At 38.3% G+C, this 20,541-nt stretch overlaps 1 protein-coding gene and 1 pseudogene across 1 annotated transcript in view; one reads left to right on the top strand and one right to left on the bottom strand.

Annotated features, from left to right (window-relative positions):
• MGAT4A (mannosyl (alpha-1,3-)-glycoprotein beta-1,4-N-acetylglucosaminyltransferase, isozyme A) overlaps positions 1-20,541 on the bottom strand; it is a 92,639-nt gene that overhangs the window by 54,254 nt on the left and 17,844 nt on the right. Inside the window, exon 2 of the mRNA XM_012641976.1 lies at positions 1,320-1,487. Within this exon, the coding sequence (XP_012497430.1) occupies positions 1,320-1,487 (168 nt within the window). The remainder of the gene's footprint in view (positions 1-1,319; positions 1,488-20,541) is intronic.
• LOC105808260 lies at positions 1,666-2,054 on the top strand (annotated as a pseudogene).

Below are 20,541 nucleotides of genomic sequence, written 5' to 3'. Positions count from 1 at the left end.
AGTGTTTCAGCTATTCAGAGCAGTATCAAAGATCCTAAAATATTTGTCCTATTACTCAGTAACTTCCCTTTTAAGAATTTAACTTGTATGCATTCAACAAATATTTAGAGATTACCTACTAAGTTCCAGCCAAACTATGTCATGTGTTTGAAAATCAGCAGTTGTCAAAACCTAGATCCTGTTTTTAAGAAAGTCATAATCTTATGAAAATAACTTAAAGGCTACCAGAACTGTGATCGATCTATATGTAAAGATGTTCACCACAGGATTATAAACTGAGGAGAAAAAAACAATCCAGAAAAAAAACGCATTTGCCTAATTGTAGAAAATGTTTAATATAGTAGGGTATATGAAGAGCTGGCATATTTACAGCCATTAAAAATAGTATTTTGAAAAATATTTAATGATATTTTTAAAATGCTCAGTATAATCTCAAGAGTAAAAATCAGGCTATAACATATGATTATAATTTTGAATAAAAATATGCATGAGAAAAAAAACTAGAAGGAAACAAAAATGTTAGCAGGAATCACTTGATAACAGGCTTATGGGTAATTTATTTTTTATCTTTACCATCCCATAATTTTAAATGCTACTGGGACATAATACAAATTTTATCAGCAGGAAACAAAGCAAGGAGCATAAAACTTTAAAAGTAAGGTGGGGTAATAGATCTCAAGATGAGAGGAATTCACGGTTTTTTACAATAGGTGAAGCTAAATGAAAAAGTATGTTAATTTAGAAAGGTTATGCAAATTTGGAGCCAATTGATTATATGCATATATCAATTTAATTATCAGAATAAAAAGAGCACAGAAACGGAGGAGATAACTGGCATTCATCTTACTCTAAACAGACATTTGTAGAGAAGGAACCAGTCAGATGTTCCCAAAGTATCTATTATAAAACTAGGTATCTTCTTTATTACAAATCAGATTTAAGAGCACTAATTGCTTCAAAAAACTCAAAGATTTCTCCGGAATCCATCTGAAGCCCACACATAAGTCACAACATAAACATGTATAAACACAAAGTTACATTTCAATCTCATTTTGAATATATTTTAAAAGATGCAGGTTCTTCACTATTGCCAGTGAAATTTATACAACTGAAATTTAACTTAATATTACTCTCTTAAAATCAAATTTAGCAATTAATAAAAATTCTTTTATAATTTACCAGAATGGAAAGCTTTGTGTGATTTTTCTCTCTGAAAAGGGTAACAAATGCTGGCTGATAAACTATGCAACTTTCAAATAAAATATTTCATATAATCCTTTGAAAATGTAATCTTTTATAATACAAAAAATGTGTGATACCTGAAAACTTAGTCACTGTAGCCTTACTTCCATTTGTTTCGGCTCCTACACGCCTGAACTGCTGTACAATGGTATTTAATTCAGAAGAGCGCTGAGAGATTCTATGCTCGGCTATTCGAAGACGTTCTTTCAAAGCAAGAAATTCTCGTTGATAAGCAATAAGTTTTTCTAGAAGCAAAACCAAAAAAGTTATTAGTATTCGTCTTTTAAAAAAAAAAAAAAAAAAGTCGTTTCGAGGAAGACGCGGTCGCAGGTGCAGCGGCCGTGGTGTGCCCACTTCTGCTCCTGACTCACTGCTGTTCCCTCTTGCCAAGGAACAAGCCGGTCAGGAAGCCGCGCCACAGCCATGGCTTTTACAGATACCGGAAAAACACCTGTGGAGCCACACGTGGCGTTCACCGAATTAGAATTACCCTAACCAGCTACAACGGAAAATTCCTGGAGAAAGTGTGTGCTGACTTCATCAGAGGCTCAAAGGAAAAGAATCTCAAAGTAAAAAGACGTTCGGATGCCTACCAAGACTTTGAGAATCACTAAAAAAAAAAACTCCTTGTGGTGAAGATTCTGAGACTTGGGATAGCTTCCAGATGAGAATCCACAAGTGACTCATTGACTTGCACAGTCCTTCTGAGATTGTTTAAACAGATTACTTCCATCAGTATTGAGAAGGCAGCTGACGAGCTGACGCTGAAGTCACCATTACAGATGCTTAAGGCAACTGTTTTAACAAATTGATTACCAGTTGTTGAAAGACAAGAAAGACAAGAAAGGAAAGAAAGAAAGAAAGAAAGGAAGGAAGGGAAGGAAGGAAGGAAAACAATCCAAACAGAACTAAAGGATTAGAAATGTTAAAGTCAAATTTTTCAGAAGAAAATATTTATTCATTGATACATAACTAAAAATAAAAAAGAGGCCAGGCATTCTTCTTATGATCCCAGCGCTTTGGGAAGCTAAGGTGGGAAGATTGCTTGAGCCCAGAATATGAGGTTACAGTGACCTATGGTCACGCCACTGCATCACTCCAGCCTGGGTGACAGAGCAAGACCTTGTCTCTTAAAAAAAGAAACGGGGAGAGAGAGAAAGAGAGAGAGAGCCCTGACTTCTTATAATAATGCAACTATTAACTTAGTCCTGCTATTATTTGTAAGAATGTGATCACTCTCTACTTGGCACTTCAGAAATTTAAGGATGGAGAAAGATAAAAGCTTTTGGAATGAACACTTTATGCATAATACTAACATCATTTGTTGAAAGGGTCAAACAACTATAAGACCATATTTATATCAACCAGACACAGAGATGAGGCAGAAACTGATAATATACATAATAAAATAAAAAATATATCATATTTTAAAGCATGATCATTAATTTCCATAGGCTAAATGTTTCCTCTGTATTTCCTATTCTATAAAGAATTTCCCTAAGCCAGGCTTTGGTCAAATTCACAATCCCTAGAAACTCAATGAGCCAAATGTACAACTACCCTAGTTAAAAAGTAATTCATTTTACTAATTTGAGACAATCACAGGTCAAGAAAAACCTGGTATGGGAAATACCATATTCTGGTATGAGGATAAATGTAGACATTGAAACAATGAGGATAACTGAGACAGCATGAAGTACACAGTGCGAAGAGGCCCGAGGACTGAGTACCTTCAGAATCCTCCCCTGAAGACTTAAGCAGTGCCTAGATATTGGTTTGTAAACACCATCTGCCACTAAAAGGAACTAAAACTCTTTGGAGAAATAACTTTAAGATGAACCAAGAACATTCTTGTGTCAGCAAGAAAGCGTTATTAAAAGAAAAAAATGACAGGACATGTCAAAAGGACAAAGGAGGGGACTTGAGAGGCTCCCCCTGGTCAAATGAGGGACAATTTAAGTACTGAAACAGATACTGATTGTAATGGATTATAACCTATTAAATAAGATAAGAATCCACAAGTCCATACCAATAACAAAGAAATAAAAATTAAGAGATGAGGGCAAGGTGTTTCTTACAGTAGAATGCCAACTAATAAACACAGAAGGAATGGGCCAGGTGCAGTGGCTTATACCTATAATCCTAGCATTTAGGGGAGGCCCAAGTAGGAGGATTGCTTCAGGCCAGCAGTTCAAGAGCAGCCTAAGCAAGAGCGAGACCCTGTCTTTCTAAAAAACAGAAAAATTTGCTGGGCGTGAGGGTGCACGACTGTAGTCCCAGCTACTCAGGAGGCTGAGGCAGGTGGATCACTTGAGTCCACGAGTTTGAGGTTGTAGTGAGCTATGATGACACCACTGCACTCCAGCCTGGGTGACAGAATGAGTCCTTGCCTCAAAAAAAAAAAAAAAAAAGTAGAAGGAATGATGAATGTTGGAAAAATCACCATTTTGCAACCATCACAGAAAGAACTGATTCAGGCGAGAATAAAAAATGAAAAGTTATCTCCCCACAAAGTGCTCACTAATTTACAAAGGGAAAAATGCTAACTTCACAGTGGAGAAAGCTGGGAGACAGCATCTTAATCAAGTGTTCGAAGTTCCCGTTGACAATAATGGGACTTAATGAGATCACGTGCCTCCTGAAGTGACGCTTAGAGGACACCCCTCATTAGCCGGTATTCCTGCCAAAAAAGCATAATCTGAATCCAATCTTGAGGAAACATCAGACACATCCAAACTGAGGGATTCTGTATAAAACAAATGGCTTGTACTTTAAAAAAAAGTCAAGGTCATCAAATACAAAGGCTGAGGAAATGCCCGAGAATACAGAAGACTAAAGCAGAATGGACAGCTAAATGCAAAGCGCAATCCTGGACTGGATCTTGGACCAGAAAAAATAAATGCTATCAAGAACGTTACTGGAAAAATAACATAATATAGACTATAGAACAGATAATACTGTGCAAACGTTAAATTGCCTGTGTTCTTAGGAAATAAACACTAAATTATTTGGGGGTAAAGAGACATGATTTCTGCAATTTACTCTTAAATGGTTCTGCAAGAAACAAAGATCCATAGATAGATGACAGGCAAAATGTTCACAACAGGTGAAATGTGTAGAGAAGTTGTTTGTACTATCCTCATAACTTTTCATTTGATTTTTTTGAATAAAAATTTTTCTTACAGTAAGCAGAAGGATAGGGTGACAGATACAGGCGAAGTCTTTCATCAGCTCTTGAGAGGCAGGGAAGGATATGGATCCGAGGGCAGTCTCTGTCTCCACATGCATTTTCTTGGTATTTTTTTTTTTTTTTTGAGACAGAGTCTCATTTTGTTGCCCTGGCTAGAGTGAGTGCCATGGCATCAGCCTAGCTCACAGCAACCTCAAACTCCTGGGCTCAAGCCATCCTCCTGCCTCAGCCTCCCGAGTAGCTGGGACTACAGGCATGTGCCATCATGTCCGGCTAGTCTTTTCTATACATTTTTAGTTGTCCAATTAATTTCTTTCTATTTTTAGTAGAGACGGGTCTCGCTCTTGCTCAGGCTGGTTTTGAACTCCTGAGCTCAAACAATCCGCCCGCCTCGGCCTCCCAGAGTCCTAGGATTACAGGCGTGAGCCACGGCGCCCGGCCTCTTGGTATTTTTTGAAACCACCTTCCCAGAGACCAGCCTCACCAATTAGGGAGAATAACCAATCTCACTACCCCACCCCTAATTCCAAAATGCTCCTCTGCTTTGAGGTGAACTGGCTATGCTTTTAGAAATGTAGTCTAGAAAAGATCCCTTGGGCCTGTGAACTATTGGATAAGGTGTATGTGCTATTGCTGTTCTTAGTCCATAGCCTACAGCTATCAAAAGGCTCCAGAGGGACCACTTCTCATCTCTCTCACATCCATCCTTTGTTTCTGACTACACCCTTCCATATTAAAAGCGTTCTAAACAACATCAGGGCAAGTTCATATTCCATCTAGAAAGCCAACTCAGCTTTCTAGAACTTACTAGAATTTTCCCTAGAATATCCTCCATTTATATTTCCCAAAATTCTACACTGCTCTCTTGAGAAGGAGAGTGGTATATCAGTTCCCAGCAGCTTAGTTCAAACTTTAACATGATAGACAAAAAATTCTTCCAAATTAATGATATGTGTTTGACAATTCCCTATTTTCAACATTACTAGCAAAATTCCTATTTCTGCTTTTCTTTGAATCATTTTAATCAATTTCTTTGTGGGGACATAGCAGGAAACTGTGAAGGAACTCTTACATTACTCATCTTACTGGGAAGTATTTGGTTTTATTTATTGTTTTGTTCTTATTGTACACAAAATCTAACTTTTTTTAATTATACAAAATTATATATCCAGCCTAGACAATGAAAGCACAAATGTTTTGTGCAAATGTTTTATGAACCTAAGATTATGAAACATAAAATTTCCAAAGGAACCATTTTAATTCCTTCAACTCAAATAATCAGATCCATTTTCTAGTGAAAATGGTATCTTTGGGCTTTCAAAGACTTATTAGGTTAAACCACATGAAACCATTAATATTTGATCTTTTCTGACAAAAATGGAAATTTCACATGGTTCAACAATTTAAATAACAGATTTGGACTCAACAATTTAATTAAAAAATTGATCAACGGTATGGATGAATAATTAACACAAACAAAAAGGTACTAAAAACACCCAATGTATATAGTACATTAAAAAGAGACTAGGAAACTTTCATTTGTCAAACAACAGTAACTTACTAGCAAGACTAAATTCTATGAACTAACATTAAAAACTGGCTTTTATGTTGAAATCAAAATTACCAAAAATTAAACCTACTTTTAACTTTTAACTTTTTAATTTTCAAAATTTTAATATTTATTAAAAAATAAAATTATGAAACTGAAAAAGAGTATTGATAAGTCATCTGGTTTATCTCTCTTTTCTTCAGTACTACATTTAACTTTTTTACACAGATCATTTTTTTTTTTTGGAGACAGAGTCTCGCTCTGTTGCCCGGGCTAGAGTGCTGTGGTGTCAGCCCAGCTCACAGCAACCTCAAACTCCTGGGCTCAAGCAATCCTTCTGCCTCAGCCTCCGGAGTAGCTGGGACTACAGGCATGCGCCACCATGCCCATCTAATTATTTCTATATATTTTTAGTTGTCCAGCTAATTTCTTCCTATTTTTAGTAGAGACGGGGTCTCGCTCTTGCTCAGGCTGTTCTCAAACTCCTGACCTTGAGCAATCCTCCCGCCTCGGCCTCCCAGAGTGCTAGTATTATAGGCATGAGCCACCGCACCACCTGGCCAGATCATTTATTTTTAATATGAATGAATGAGAGGCTACGGTGGGAGGATCATTTGAGGCCAGGAGTTCAAGACCAGCCTGGGCAACATAAAGAGACCTTGTCTCTAAAAAAATAAATAAATAAATAATCTGAGCACAGTGTCGTGCACTTGTAGCCACGGCTACTCAGGTCAGGAACTACTGAGTCAGGAGGATACTTTGAGGCCAGGAGTTCGAGAACAGCCTGGGTGAGATAGCAAGACCTCATCTCAAGGAAAAAAAAAATAAGGAACTCCTTTAGTAATAGATTCCAAAATTTAACAGGCTTTACTTTTCAGGAAGTCACTGCCTTTGCAAAACATTTTATTTCACTTTTTAAAATTTCACATTCATCACTCTTATACAACCATTTTAAAATAGAAAGAACATGGCCTAGATGAAATTGCAGGCAATTTCCCACTTACAAACCTCTTAAACATAAAGAAAAAATAACAGAACTGGATGCAGAGGGCAGTTTAGGAGAACTAAAGCCTAGAAAAGCCAAAAGACACAGTGAACAGGAATCCAAATGAAACAGGGTGAAAGAATGGAATTCTAATTAGAAGAGATAGCTAAAAAATTACAGACAAGACCAGGTATCTCACTGTTTCCCAAACTTTACCATACACCACCAGGAAGGGCTTGTTAAAACACAGAGTTCTGGACTCCACTTTCAGAGATTCTCATTCCATAGTCAGAGATGGGGCCTGAGAATTTCTAACAAGCTTCAAGGTGATGCTGGTGGTACTAGTTCAAGGTCCACCCATCCAGAAGCCCAGAGGCAGCCAATGCTGTCCTCAAGGTACGTGTAGACTCCAGCAGCCTGGAAATTCATGCAGCTCTGGTCTACCAGCCCCTTCTCCTCTCCTCTCCTCCAGCCCACATGTTAAGGGATCCAGGGACAGGAAGGGCTCATTTAAATGTTTAGGGCCATGATCATCTAGATTATTCTTGGGGCAGAGAGGGAGTTCAAAGTATGCAGTGGACACCTATTTCAAAGGGCTCTCTTAAGAGTTACGTGGTATTATCAAGATCACTCTCTGTTTTTGGAATACTGCAGTGAGGATCTATCACATAAGCATGGATTCTCAAAAGACCTGCACCCTTTTAAGCTGAGAAGGGAAAATAGGGCTCATAGATATATAGGATCATATGCTTTATTTAAATTAAAACAAAGAACATAATTCACTTGTTCCCTTTCATGATGTTTTCAGTATACTTACAAAACAGGATCCTTACAAGTGAATAGGAGATATGCTACGGTTCAAAGGTTTTCTGGAACACAATCACTCCTTCTCTTAAGTTATCCCCTAAGTAATATAATCATTAACAGTGTCATTCAAAACAAACTTCCAGGTAGAGGTTTAATAAGTTAAAATCTATCCACTGACCTTGCAAAGCACAATAATACCTTAAGACAAACAAACGGGGCTGCATATACCTATAATGCACACTTTCTTAGACATATTTTCTTAATCTAAATAGCTGCAGTTATTTTCCTTGATTTCCCTGAGAGAAGGGGCAATCTCTTTTCTGTAATTTCACCACAAAGTCCCAAATTCCAATACTGTAGTGAAATAAGGTGAAAAAAACAACAAATTGTATAACTAAAGAAAACACTCATTAGAATATACTTAGCTATATGTTTATAATAGTCCTTTACTTTTAAAAAATATTGGCAATGATTTTATTCAACCTGATATTTTAAAATTCAACAACCATAAGGAACTTGGAGTAAAAATTATCACATGGCTTTAAACTATTTTCCTTAAGTACTTGAAACATATTGGCAGATACTTTTTCATAAAGGTGTTGATTCATTCTCGAAGGAAAACAAAAAAACATTTTGTATTCTTAAAGATATAATGCCATGTATTTTCCTATGAAGAATTCCTCCAAACAGAGCATTTTATTCTCCATTAGAACTATCTTTATCTAAAAAGCAGAATACTGAAAATTAACCAATCACACACTATGGAGTAGCTCCACCAGCACACACAGTGTTCTCTTATTGCACCTCCCTAGCTAGCTCTGGTTATTATATTTATGACCTATTTCATGCTTGCTTCTTCCCTCTTCTCACTTTCCTCTTGTTCCTTAATTTCCGCCTGCCCCTCCTAATAATATTCTGCAAAATTCTTTTCAAATTCTTCTTCTGTGTTTCTTTTCTGGACTTTTCGTTTTCAACCACAAACTTTACTCTTCTCACATCTTTCTTCTTTCATATTATTCATGCTCCCCCCATCCACCCACAATAGCCCCATATCCTCTGTTTTCTTTGTTTCAAATTACAGGGGATTTTTCCTCCAATTGAATGGTTTAAATAGTCTACTCACCTGCCCCCCAGTTCCAGACTAAAATCACAGTAAAGACCATTTCCAATACCGACTAGTGCTTCTTGGCTGTTGGAAGCTCCCCTGTAACTGTGGGAATTCAACGGACTCACTCTGCTGCCTTATGAAAGGGACCTTGTGAACCCAAAGATGGCTCAGACCAAAAAAGAAAAACAAATGAGGGTCTGGCTGAGGGTGAAGCAATGGTGAGAACACTGAGCTACAGACTAGTCCTCTCTCATCTGACCCTTCGAATGCAGAGGCAAGTACAGACCCAGGCCCGTTGAGTACGATACGGGTGAGGACATGATACAGGTGAGGACACGGGTTATCAAGATTTTGTCTTTACTTCCCATCCCATCCTACTCCCTTTTAACCCTCAGTATGCCATCAGGGTCCACTGCACCCAAATTTAGCTGTTCAGTTTCTTTTCTGAAATCTTCTATTTTTAAGGACTGACATTTCATGAATTTTGGTCTTTCCTAGAAGTCTTTCAAAATATAAAGGGAACATTTGTTTTTTAAAAAGGAATAAAACTCATTCTGTCTTACAATTACCATATGAGTCCATCAGACTGTTCATGAATCTAAGATTCTGTAACAAACGACTCTAACGTGACCCCAAGGATCCTCGCCCTTCTGGTGCTCAGGCTTCTACAATTCCCCTCCCCTTCAACGTGGGCAGAGCTGTGGCTTGCTTCTAATGAACAGAATGTGGCAAAGGTGATGGATGTCACTTCTGGGATGATGTTATACGATATAGGACTCTGTCTCTCTATAACATCTATAGTGTATGGTACATGGTGTCTACAGACACTCTCTCTAGAGACTCTCTCCCTGTCTGGCTTAGAAAAAGCAAGTAACTGTACTGGAAAGCCCACGTGACAAAGAGCTCAGAGCTACCTCTAGCCAACAAGAAGCCAGGACTCTCCTACAGCAACAAGGAAATGAATTCAGTCAACAATTCAAGCTCGGAATGAGCTTGGAAGTGTATTCTTTCCCAGTCAAGTCTCAAGATGACAGTGTAGTACAGGTGACAACTTTCTTTTGAGACCCTAAGCAGAGGACCCACTTAAACCATGCCCATACTCCTGGCCTACAGAAACTGTGAGACAATAAATGCATGTCATTTTAAGCCACTAACTTTGTGGTAATTTGTTACGTACCAATAGATAACTAGTACAGATATATTATGGGATCTGAGTGATCTTATTTTTCCTGTGTTTTAAAACTTTGTGCTATTCCATTTTCCTAAAAATTATTTTACAATTATTCATCAATTATTCCTAATCATGCTAAAAAAAATAAAATAAAATGGAAAAATGATAGAATCACCTAGAAGGATATTGCATCATCTTTCAAGACAGTATAAAAGAAGTTTGAAATCACTAACTTTGTCTTTTGTAACCTTCACTCAAAACAATTGAGAATTTAGGATTTTTCCTTTTTGTACCTATAATGGCAAAGAGGAGGAAACTGACAGAGGAAAACATTTCACAATTGCTGAACAAATCAGAAAGTGAATGCAGAAAGACAGGTAGTATCACTCTAGACTAACAATGTCGGTAAAATTGATCATAAAAGCAAAATCTCAGACTGTGAGTCTTCAGATGACAACGTCCTAGAAGAATTGTCTCTAGTTCAAGATGAAAATTCTAGTTCTAGACCAAGATGGAGTAGACACATCTCTCTCTTTTCTTGAAGTTTATAAGTCTAATAATGAAAACATTATGCAATTGTGAAGCAAAGAAGAAAGCCATCTTCTCTTCAACAAAATAACTGTCAGTTTTCAAAAGTTTTGCACTTGGTGACACAAGTGCAGAAAAACTAGAAGCAATGATAAGCTAGAACCTATTAGAGATGTGTTTGAAATCTGGAATTAAAATTTACAAGTGGGATGTGTTCCAGGTTCACGCGTGACAGCTGATAAGCAGTTCACTGGGCAAAGGACGATGCCCATTTCTGTTTATATAGCTATCAAACCAGAAATATGTGGAATAAAAATTTGGCTTTGCTATGTTTAAATTCTTATTAAAACTTATAGTAAAGTCATTTGCCACTATTCCTTTATTTTTATTTCCAAATTATTTGTAAAATTACTTACAATAAAAATAAATAAAAGGGGTCGACGGACACAGATGGTCAATAATGATGTCTACTTTTCCCAGTGTAGCAAGGGCTTTAAGACTGAGTTTAATGGAACTGTCACTTCCTTCCCTCCGTAATTCACCCCTTCCCATACTGTCCACAGCTAACTTTAGAACCATAATGTGTAAGGGTAGAAAGGTTCAACGAGTCCAAAAAATAACTCATGATTTAGTCTAATAGCTCCTAAAAGGTCATCAACAGTGTTCAGCCAACTCTAATTCTTATTCATCTATAAGGTAAGGGACAGAGAGGATGGCCCTACTCCTGTAGATATCGGAGGTTGCAGCTGCTACAAAAAATACATACTCTCAAGTTCTCATATATAGGCTGAGTCTCAAAAATTTGTCAGGCCTCACCCATCCACCTTTCTGAATTTTTTCACTTAAGTTTAAATGCACTCTGAAATTCCATCACATTTGCTTGCTTAGGTGCTCACCTATCCTCTCTCCTCCACACGGAGGCCACTCTAAGCCCTCATGCTATTCCTCACCTGCACGAGGACAACGACTGCTCTGCATGCCTTTTTGTATTTCCCTTCATTATTCTCTGCACATCATATTTTATAACTGGAAACTCTCAAATGAGTCCCTGCTTAACTCTCCAACATGATCTCTTAATGTTGAGCAGGATCATTCCTTGCTTCAACATTACCAAACTACCTGGAGCTCTCCAAACACACCACACTATGAATCTTATCCCTCTTAGCTCATGCTATCTGCCTCTAGACCCCCCTTCTCTTTCTTCACTTGAATCCCATTCGTCCTTCACAATACTCTTTGACTGTCTCTCCTGGAAGTTCTCTCTGACCTCTGTCCTCTGTTTAGCTCCTCTTTATCTTATTAATTGCACTCCTGTTTTATATCTACTACACTGTATTACCATTGTATACATATCTCTTTTTCCCTGTTCAACTGTGAGTTCCTTGACACCATGTGTGTCTGGAGTTCTGAAGACCACCCCCAGGTTCAGTGATTCACTAGAAGGATTCACAGGACTCAGCATAGAGTTGTATTAGCAAAGGGAAAAGACACATGCATAGAAGTCTGGAAGAAACCAGGTACAAGCTTCTGAGAGTCTTCTCCCAATGGAGTCGTGCAAGACACATTTAATTCCTTCAGCAACGAGTGTCAACAACATGTGCAAAGTGTCATCTACCAGGGAAGCTCATTGGAGACTCAATGCCCAAGGCTGTTACTGGTGTCCGGTCATGCAGGCACCCTCTGCCTAGCACAAAATTTCGGACTCCAATAAGGAAAGCAGGTGTTCAGCATAAACCACAGGGCTTATACAAATAATTTAGGCACAATGAGTCACTCTTCTCATGTAGAGAAAGTTTTTTATCAACCTTTACCAGACAAGTTCCCAGATGCCAGCTAAGGACCAACCCAGCCAGCCTTTCTGATGATAAGTGGTCTCAGATCTGCCATGTTAACTCTTTCCTGCACAGCAAGAATCATATTTTAGTTTCTTTTTTCCCTAAATGTCATTGCCTTACAGAGTGCCAGTGAAATGAGGCAAATCCTCTTAAATTAAAAAAACAAAAAAATTAGCCAGGCATGGTGGCACCACCTGTAGTCCCAGCTACTTGGGAGGCTGAGGCAGGAGGATCCCCTGAGCCCAGGAATTCGGGGCTGCAGTGAGCTGTGACCGTGCCACTGCACTCCGGCCTGGGTAAAAGAGTGAGACTCCATCTCTTAAAAAAATAAAATTAGTGAAACTTTAAAAATTATAATAGATCAATAATTTGTACAAAATTTATTATACCATTTTTTATAAGATTAAGTTAATTTTGGTAATTATATAATGGGATATTATGGACTCACTAAAATTTACAGTATGAGAAATATTTGTGACATATTAAGCAAAAAACAGAGGTTATACAATATGCACAGTATGAAGTCAATCATATTTATTTATTTATTTTTTAGAGACAGGGTCTTGCTCTGTCACCCAGGTTGGAGTGCAGTGGTGCAATCTTAGCTCACTGCAGCCTTGAACTCCTAGGCTCAAGTAAAGCATTCCTCCTGTCTCAGCCTCCTGAGTAGCTAGGACTACAGGTGCATGTCACCACACCCAGCTAACATTTAAAATTTTTTTGTAGAGACAGGGTTTTCATATGTTGCCCAGGCTACTCTCAAACTCCTGTCCTCAAGCTATCCTCCTGCCTCGGCATCCCAAATAGCTGGGATTACAGGTGTGAGCCACCATGCCCAGCCTCAATCACATGTTGTAAAGGAGATATATATTAATATATACAGTATTCTGACACAAAGTACAATAGCAAACTAAAGAAGCCATGTTTGCTCATTTCTCCTTGAATCCCTGACTTTGTGATAAAATGCAGCGCTCTGGAAGAATGCTTTGAAGACAAAACAGGATAGAGCACATGGTCCCCCATGTCTCTTACCTGAGTCACTATATTCCTCAAAAGATAAATTACCTAGTCCTTGCCACTTTCGGTACATAAAATAACATCTGAGGAGGATAGTGACTATGCCTCTAATCTATAACCAGGTGCACTCTCACACCCAAACTTGATGTGATTCTGCTTCAATGTAATTTCCAAGCACACCTGATGTGATTTTGCATGTACTGAACCCCCACCACCTGTATCTAAGCAGTAGGCTGAAATATTGCACAGGAGCCGTCTAATTAACTTTAATTCTTTAAAAGCTTGATTTTTTTTTCTTTAGTTGACCGTATATAGTGTGTGTGTGTAGTATAGTAGCTCTTATACTTTTTGGTCTCAGAACCCCTTTATATTCTTCAAAATTAGAAGACCCCAAAGACCTTTTTTTGTTTGTGTGAATTATATCTATCAACATCTTCTATATTGGAAATTAAAATCAATGAACTTATAAAAATTATTTAATTCATTTAAAAACCTATTACATGTTAGCATAAAGAACATATTTTATTTTTGAAATCACTATTTCCTAAAAAAAATTAGTGAAAAGAATGACATCTACTCAAATCTCTTTAATGTCTGGTTTAATAGACTACAACTAAATTCTCATATCTGCTTCCACTATTTCTTTATAAGAATGAGAGAGGTGAATAACCAAGTAACATTTCAGTATTATTGTAAAAATAGTCTTGACTTCATGAAACTCCTGAGAGGGTCTAGAGATCCCCACAGGTCCTTGGAACACATTTGAGAACCACTAATCCAGAAAAATGAAAGAAAATTGCTCTAATGACTAATTTAGTTCATTAGTACTATATTTAAGATTTCTAGGCATTTGCTTTCTATTAAGTAGGATTGATCTATTCATCTGTTTTTAATGCTATTCTTGTCCACTATTGGCTTAAGAGTCCAATGTACCTTTATCTATTGTAGCCACCGTAATTCTTATTTATACAATGGGTCTAGAACTGGACAATCACTTATATCCCCAAAACTGATTGGTAATCTTCTAAAGCAGCAAAAAAAAAAAAAAAAAAATCAGTTAGCTAATGTTCTGTAATAACCCAATGTTCTCAATTTAGTCTCCTTTAATATGTCATCCATGAATAATATCCTTTCAGAGTTAAGAATACATCGAGCACAGATTCCAGACAACCTCTAGCATAGCACATGTACTGCTTAAGAAGCTTTCCAACCTGGAAAAATGAGATTGGGAGTCTGTTTCAGGAAATGCATGCTAGCCAACTAAGCTGAACATAAAATAATACCATACCAAGTCCAAGGGCTAAATCTGCCAACTCTAATACATAAACAAGAAAGCCTGCTGGCCAGGACTCTCTTTAGGTCCTGTTTTAAAATTAGGTCCTTATTTATAATACCTGAGACATTAAAGACTTTTTTTTTTTTAGAAAGCCAATATGGCAAAGACTTTACTATGCCGTGATTTTCCGTGTCCCCCAAGTAGCTGGGATTACAGGTACATGCTCTCTACATTTTGGTTTTGATTTGTTTTTATTTTTAAGCCTGGTTTCCTAAGCCTGCTTCAATGTAACATCCAGCTTGCAGAGGCCCAGGTGTAATGGTTCTCCACCCTGGACGCCTATCAGAACCACCTGGGGGAACATTCTAAAAATGCCCAGGGGACAGCTAACTTCTGGCAGAACAGACTGAGGAAGCCCACAGATCCTCTCCCCAAAAAGCAACTGTAAAGCTGCTCAAAAAAGTCAAAAACAACCATTTCAGTGCTCTGGAAATCAACCAAAGACATTCAACAAACTGAGAAGTATTTATTCATGAAAACTGTTGAACTTCGGATAGGAACAAGTCTGTGACTTTCTTGCCAGTAGCTGCCCTCATTCCTCCCTAGCTTTGTCACTTCAGAAGTTTAACAAGGGTGGGGCAGGCCACTGCCAGAGGGAACTCATTAGATTTGGAGTATTGTTGGTTAAAGCAGCAATCTCAGCGCAAACAAACAGTGGGGGCCTGAGGCTCTGCTCCCCTGAGGCTGCTGTTCTATTTGGGGCAAGCAGTGGACTGGCTGACCAGCTAGACTTAACAGGAAGTTCCAGGAGGTGAGACAGCTGTAGGGGGCTTAAAAACTCTCCACATACCCCAGGTTGACTGGAGGCCACAAGCATGCACAGCAGAGACCAGCACGGGCCCACGCCACCCACACACGCCTGGCGGGCAGAGACCAGAGGAAAGTAAGAAAACAGCCTGTAGTCTGATATGCTCCAAGTCCACCAGCTCCATCAGCAGAGAGGGGCCTTACTGGCTTGAGGTATCTGACCAATCTGTGGCTGAACACTATCCCACGCAGACACAGGAGCAACCCTGCTAGGAAACCAGGCTTAAAAATTAAAACAAAATCAAAACCAAAGCATACAGAGCATGTGCCTGTAATCCCAGCTACTCAGGAGGCTGAGGCCAGGAGTTTGAGACCAGCCTGGGCAACACATTGAGACCCTATCTCTAAAAAAAAAAAAAAATTTAAAAAAAATTAAAAATGTAGAGACATCAGTAGTCAGATATTGTGGATGGACAGACTTTGGAGACCCAGTATAGCCCAGTTACTTACACAAATGAACAAACACAATAACCACCACCACCTTTAGGAGTAAAAAGTAAGAATCCAGAGCTGCATCAATATATTATCTAAAATATACAGTAGTCAAGAAAAATTTATAAGACAGGCAAAGAGAAAAGAAAGTGTGACCATAACTAAAGGGAGAAAAATTAAAGGCGGTCAATAGAAATCATCTCTAAGTGCTCCCAGATGCTGGGCTTAACAGAAGACAACTTCAAAACAGCTACTATAAATAAGTTAGAGAACTAATAAAACCAAGGTTAAAGAATTAAAGGAAAATGTGATGAAACTGACTCAATGAATAGAGACTAGAAAATATAAAACAAAATGGAAATTGTGGAGTTGTTATGACAACGAAAATGAAAATTTCACTAGAGGCTCAACAGCTGGTTTCAGATGACAGAAAACAGAAGGAAGAATCAGCAAACTGGATGTCAGCTTAACAGAAATTATTCAATCTAAAGAACAGAGAGAAAAAAGATTGAAGAAAACTGAACAGAACCTCAGAGTATGAGATATCATTAAATGTGCACAGGGGGAAAGAGAGAAAAAGTAGTAGAAAATATATGAAAAAGAAATGGCTTTCCACAAACTAGGAATACAGAGAAACTTCCTTAACTTGATAAAGAATATCTACAAAAAACCTACAGCTAACATCGCACTTAATGCGATGGGAAACTGGATGTTTTCCCACTAAGGTCAGGAACAAGGCAAGGATGTCTGTTCTCACTGCTCCTATGTAACATTGTGCTGGAAGTCCTAGCTAATGTAATAAAATGAGAAAAGGAAACAAAAGGTATACAGATTGGGAAGGAAGAAATAAAACTGTCTTTGCAGATGACATGACTATCTACATAGAAAATCCCAAAGGATTAACAAAAGAACTCCTGGAACTAATGAGTAATTACAGCAAAGTTGTAGGATACAAGGTTACAACATACACTATACAAAAACAATTGCTTTCTTATATGTCAGCAATGAACTAGAATTCAAACTAAAAATATAATACCATTTACATTAGCAACCCCAAAATTAAAATACTTAGGTATAACTCTAACAAAATATGTACAGGATCTATATGCAGAAAACTATAAAACTTTGCTGAAAGAAATCAAAGATCTGAATAGATATTTCATGATGCCAGTTCTTCCCAACTAAATCTATAGAGAAAAAGCAATAAAACCAAAAGTTAGTTCTTTGTAAAAATCTTCCCACAGAAAAAAAAATCCAGACTCAGATAGTAGTGAATGCGTGGTTAATTTAACATCAGAAATCAATTAATATAAAATACTGTATTAATTGAATAAAGGACAAAAACCACATGAAAATTTCAACAGATGTATTAAAAGCATTTGACAAAATCTAACACTCACTCATGATTTTAAAAAAAAAAACTATCAATAAATTAGGAACATCCTAGTTCCGTGCTGGGAACTTCCTCAACGTGCTAAAGGGTATCTATTAAAAAACCTATAATTCTCATTAGACTTAATGGGAACAAGGCCAGGATGTCTACTCTGGTCACTTCTATTCAACACTGTACTGGAGTTTCTAGCCAGTACAATAAAGACAAAAAAAGAAAGAGAAAGAAGACTATAAAATAAATTTTAAAAGTTCCTAAAGAGAACAAGTAATCTACAAAGAATATAGGGCTCATCTCAATAGCCACTAGAAGACAGGTGCAGCTGGAAGTGGTGGCTGCTAGAAGACAGTGAAGGCAAGTCTTAAAAATCCAGAGGAAACACAGTTTTCAATCTAAAATTCTTTGACCAGCCATCAACCAAGTGTGAATCTAGAATAATAAAATATTTGAACACATACTCATTTAGGAAGCTACGGGAGAATATGTTGCAGCAAAGCAAAGAAATAAGTCCAGAAAGAGACAAACTGGGAACCCAGAAAACAGGGGATCCTGAGAGGGAGACGAAGGGAACTCCCAGGACATCGGGGAGGGCAGTCCAGAAGGACAGCTCTGCAGGAGACCTAGAATGACACCAGTCCCAACTGGAGAAGGACAGGGCTTGAAGAGCAAACAAGCTGGAAAGAAAATAAAATCAATAGGTTATCTAGTATATTAGAGCATTTGGAAAGAACTACTGATAGACATAACGCATATCTAAAGAAGCAACTGGGAAAAAAATAGACACACAGAAAAGTATACAAGAGAAGAATGAAAGAATGATTAACACCAGAAAAAACAAAAAGCTTTTAGGAAAGGTACAATACTTGACTCAAAAGTGAGATAGTCTTACTTAGTCACAATAATATAAACGCAGAATAATAACTTAGCTAAAAATTGTGATGTAACTATGTTGGAAGAATGAGAAGGGAAGAGGGAACAAGAGGTAAATTTTCACCTGTATTAGGAAGTCCATAGATGATGTCTAAAATTGAAAAAAATCAAGAAATAGCAGTATATGTATATAATTTAGAAATATGGAAATATCAAAAAGAACAGCCAAAAGAGTTGAAAATAGCTCCTTCTGGGAAATGAGACTGGGAGAGTACAGAAAAATGAAGCTTTCACTACAATCTTTCAGCGTTATTAGATCTTTTTTAACTATGAGCATATTTTCACTTTAACAAAAATTTAAAAATCATACAACACACGAACAGATAGCAATAATATGCTTTCACTGAAGGACCCAGGAAACAGACACAGAAGGTCCACTTTGCTTAATGGGGGTACCAGAAGAAAGAAACACGAGAAACTCATGATCAAAGCACCCAGGGGTACTGAGGGCATTGAAAGGAGGGAGTGAAGAGGCAGCAGGATGCCGCACCCTAGGAGATGCTGACAGGAGGCTGAGGGGACTTCTGTACTGGCTTCTAAGACCTGCTCTTCGCCATCATGGTGCACAGGTGACATGCAGGCAAGTAGTTTCCATGAAGGACAAAGGGACAGCTGCAGATCATGGGAGTGCCAAGGCCTTTAAGCTAGAATCTAGGGAACAGGTAAGGCTCTGGCAAAGAGGGTTGGGGGAAGAACATTCTGGTACCTGTAGAGGTTATAGCAAGAGCAAAGAAGGCCAATGATTTGGGGTTAATATTAAGTATCAAGATAGTGGAAACTTAGAAGATGAAGATAAGCTAGATTCTGGAGACTCCAGAGATGTCAGAATGAGAAATTTAGAGTTGTAAATAAAAGTGGTCTGTCCTCATCTTACACAACATCCTCAGCCACGTTCTATGTGATTGCACACTTTTCCCCTTCTTGAAACATAGACCTCGATTGATTTCTTTGGCATCACAATTTCATCATATCTCTCCTACTTCACTACCTCCTCTTTCCCTCTACTTGACCTCTCAGTGAAAGGCTACACCTACCCTCTAGGTCATCTCGTCCATTCCCATGGCTTTCAATTTCATCTACACGCCAATAATGCCAAAACGAACACATCTGTGCCCTACACATCTCAAATTTATCACAGAACTCTTGATGCCCACCTCTAAGAAGTGTTCCTCCCCTACTCTCCCCACCACCATCCATCCAGCCTCTCAGATCCAAACGTAAGAACCATCCTTGATCGCTCTATTCCCTCACCTCCTATTTGGTCCATCAGCGCACTGGCCAGGTCTACCTCAAAAACACAGGTGAATCCATCCACTACCACCCTACCCATGCCAATGACATGTCTCACCTAATGGGAAAAAGCTTCTAATGGAATTGCCCTATTTCCACTTCTGCCTCCTTAGAGGCAGAGGGCTCTCTGAACAATGTAAATCAGATTATGCTACACTCTTGGCATAGAACTTCCCAGTAGCTTCCCGTTGTGGAACGAAACCCAAAGGTGTCATCACAGTCTCTCAGGCCAATGCGATCTGACTCTACCTACTTTTCCAGCATCATCTCCTGCAATACTCCCTGCACTCCCTGTCTCCTCCTCTGCTTTATCCACACTGACATTCTTCGTGTCCTTTTAACACACCTCGCTCATTCTTGCCTCAGGACTTTTATACTTGCTATTCTACTGCTGGGGCTCCTCTTCACTCTCCGTCTCTGGCTTCTCACCATTTGGGCCTCAATTCAGCTATCACTTCCTCAGAGAGGCCCTCTCTGACTACAGGCATCTAAGCAGCCCTCACTCCCACCCCAGTCACTCCCCATCACATCTGCTTGTTCTATGTCAAGATTCATCCCTATCGGAAATAGCTTAGTCTATCTAGCTGCTCAACTATTATTGTGTTAATCCCTGCCCTTGCTTAGCATATCTGTAAATAGGCCCTATGATAGCAAGGATGTCACCTATCAGCACTTAGTACATGCTCAATAAACACCAGCTGAATGAATAAGTTCACTAAGCTAAAGAGAGAAAAAGGAGCAATAGGAATCAAAGACACTATGCTAATAAACCACTAATACCCTATAGCTAGGATTAGTAAATTTCCCTCAAGATCAAATTCATTATTGCAGTAGCACTACTGCACTGAGCACCAAGACCAATAAAGTCACTGTGCAATTACTCTACCACAGAGCACATTAGCTTCTGGAAAATACACCAAAGGA

Source organism: Propithecus coquereli, unplaced genomic scaffold, assembly GCF_000956105.1.
Source record: "Propithecus coquereli isolate 6110/MARCELLA unplaced genomic scaffold, Pcoq_1.0 Scaffold171, whole genome shotgun sequence".
Classification (NCBI taxonomy): domain Eukaryota; kingdom Metazoa; phylum Chordata; class Mammalia; order Primates; family Indriidae; genus Propithecus; species Propithecus coquereli.
The sequence above is the reverse complement of the archived record's forward strand: the minus strand, read 5'-3'. Positions and strand labels throughout refer to the sequence as shown.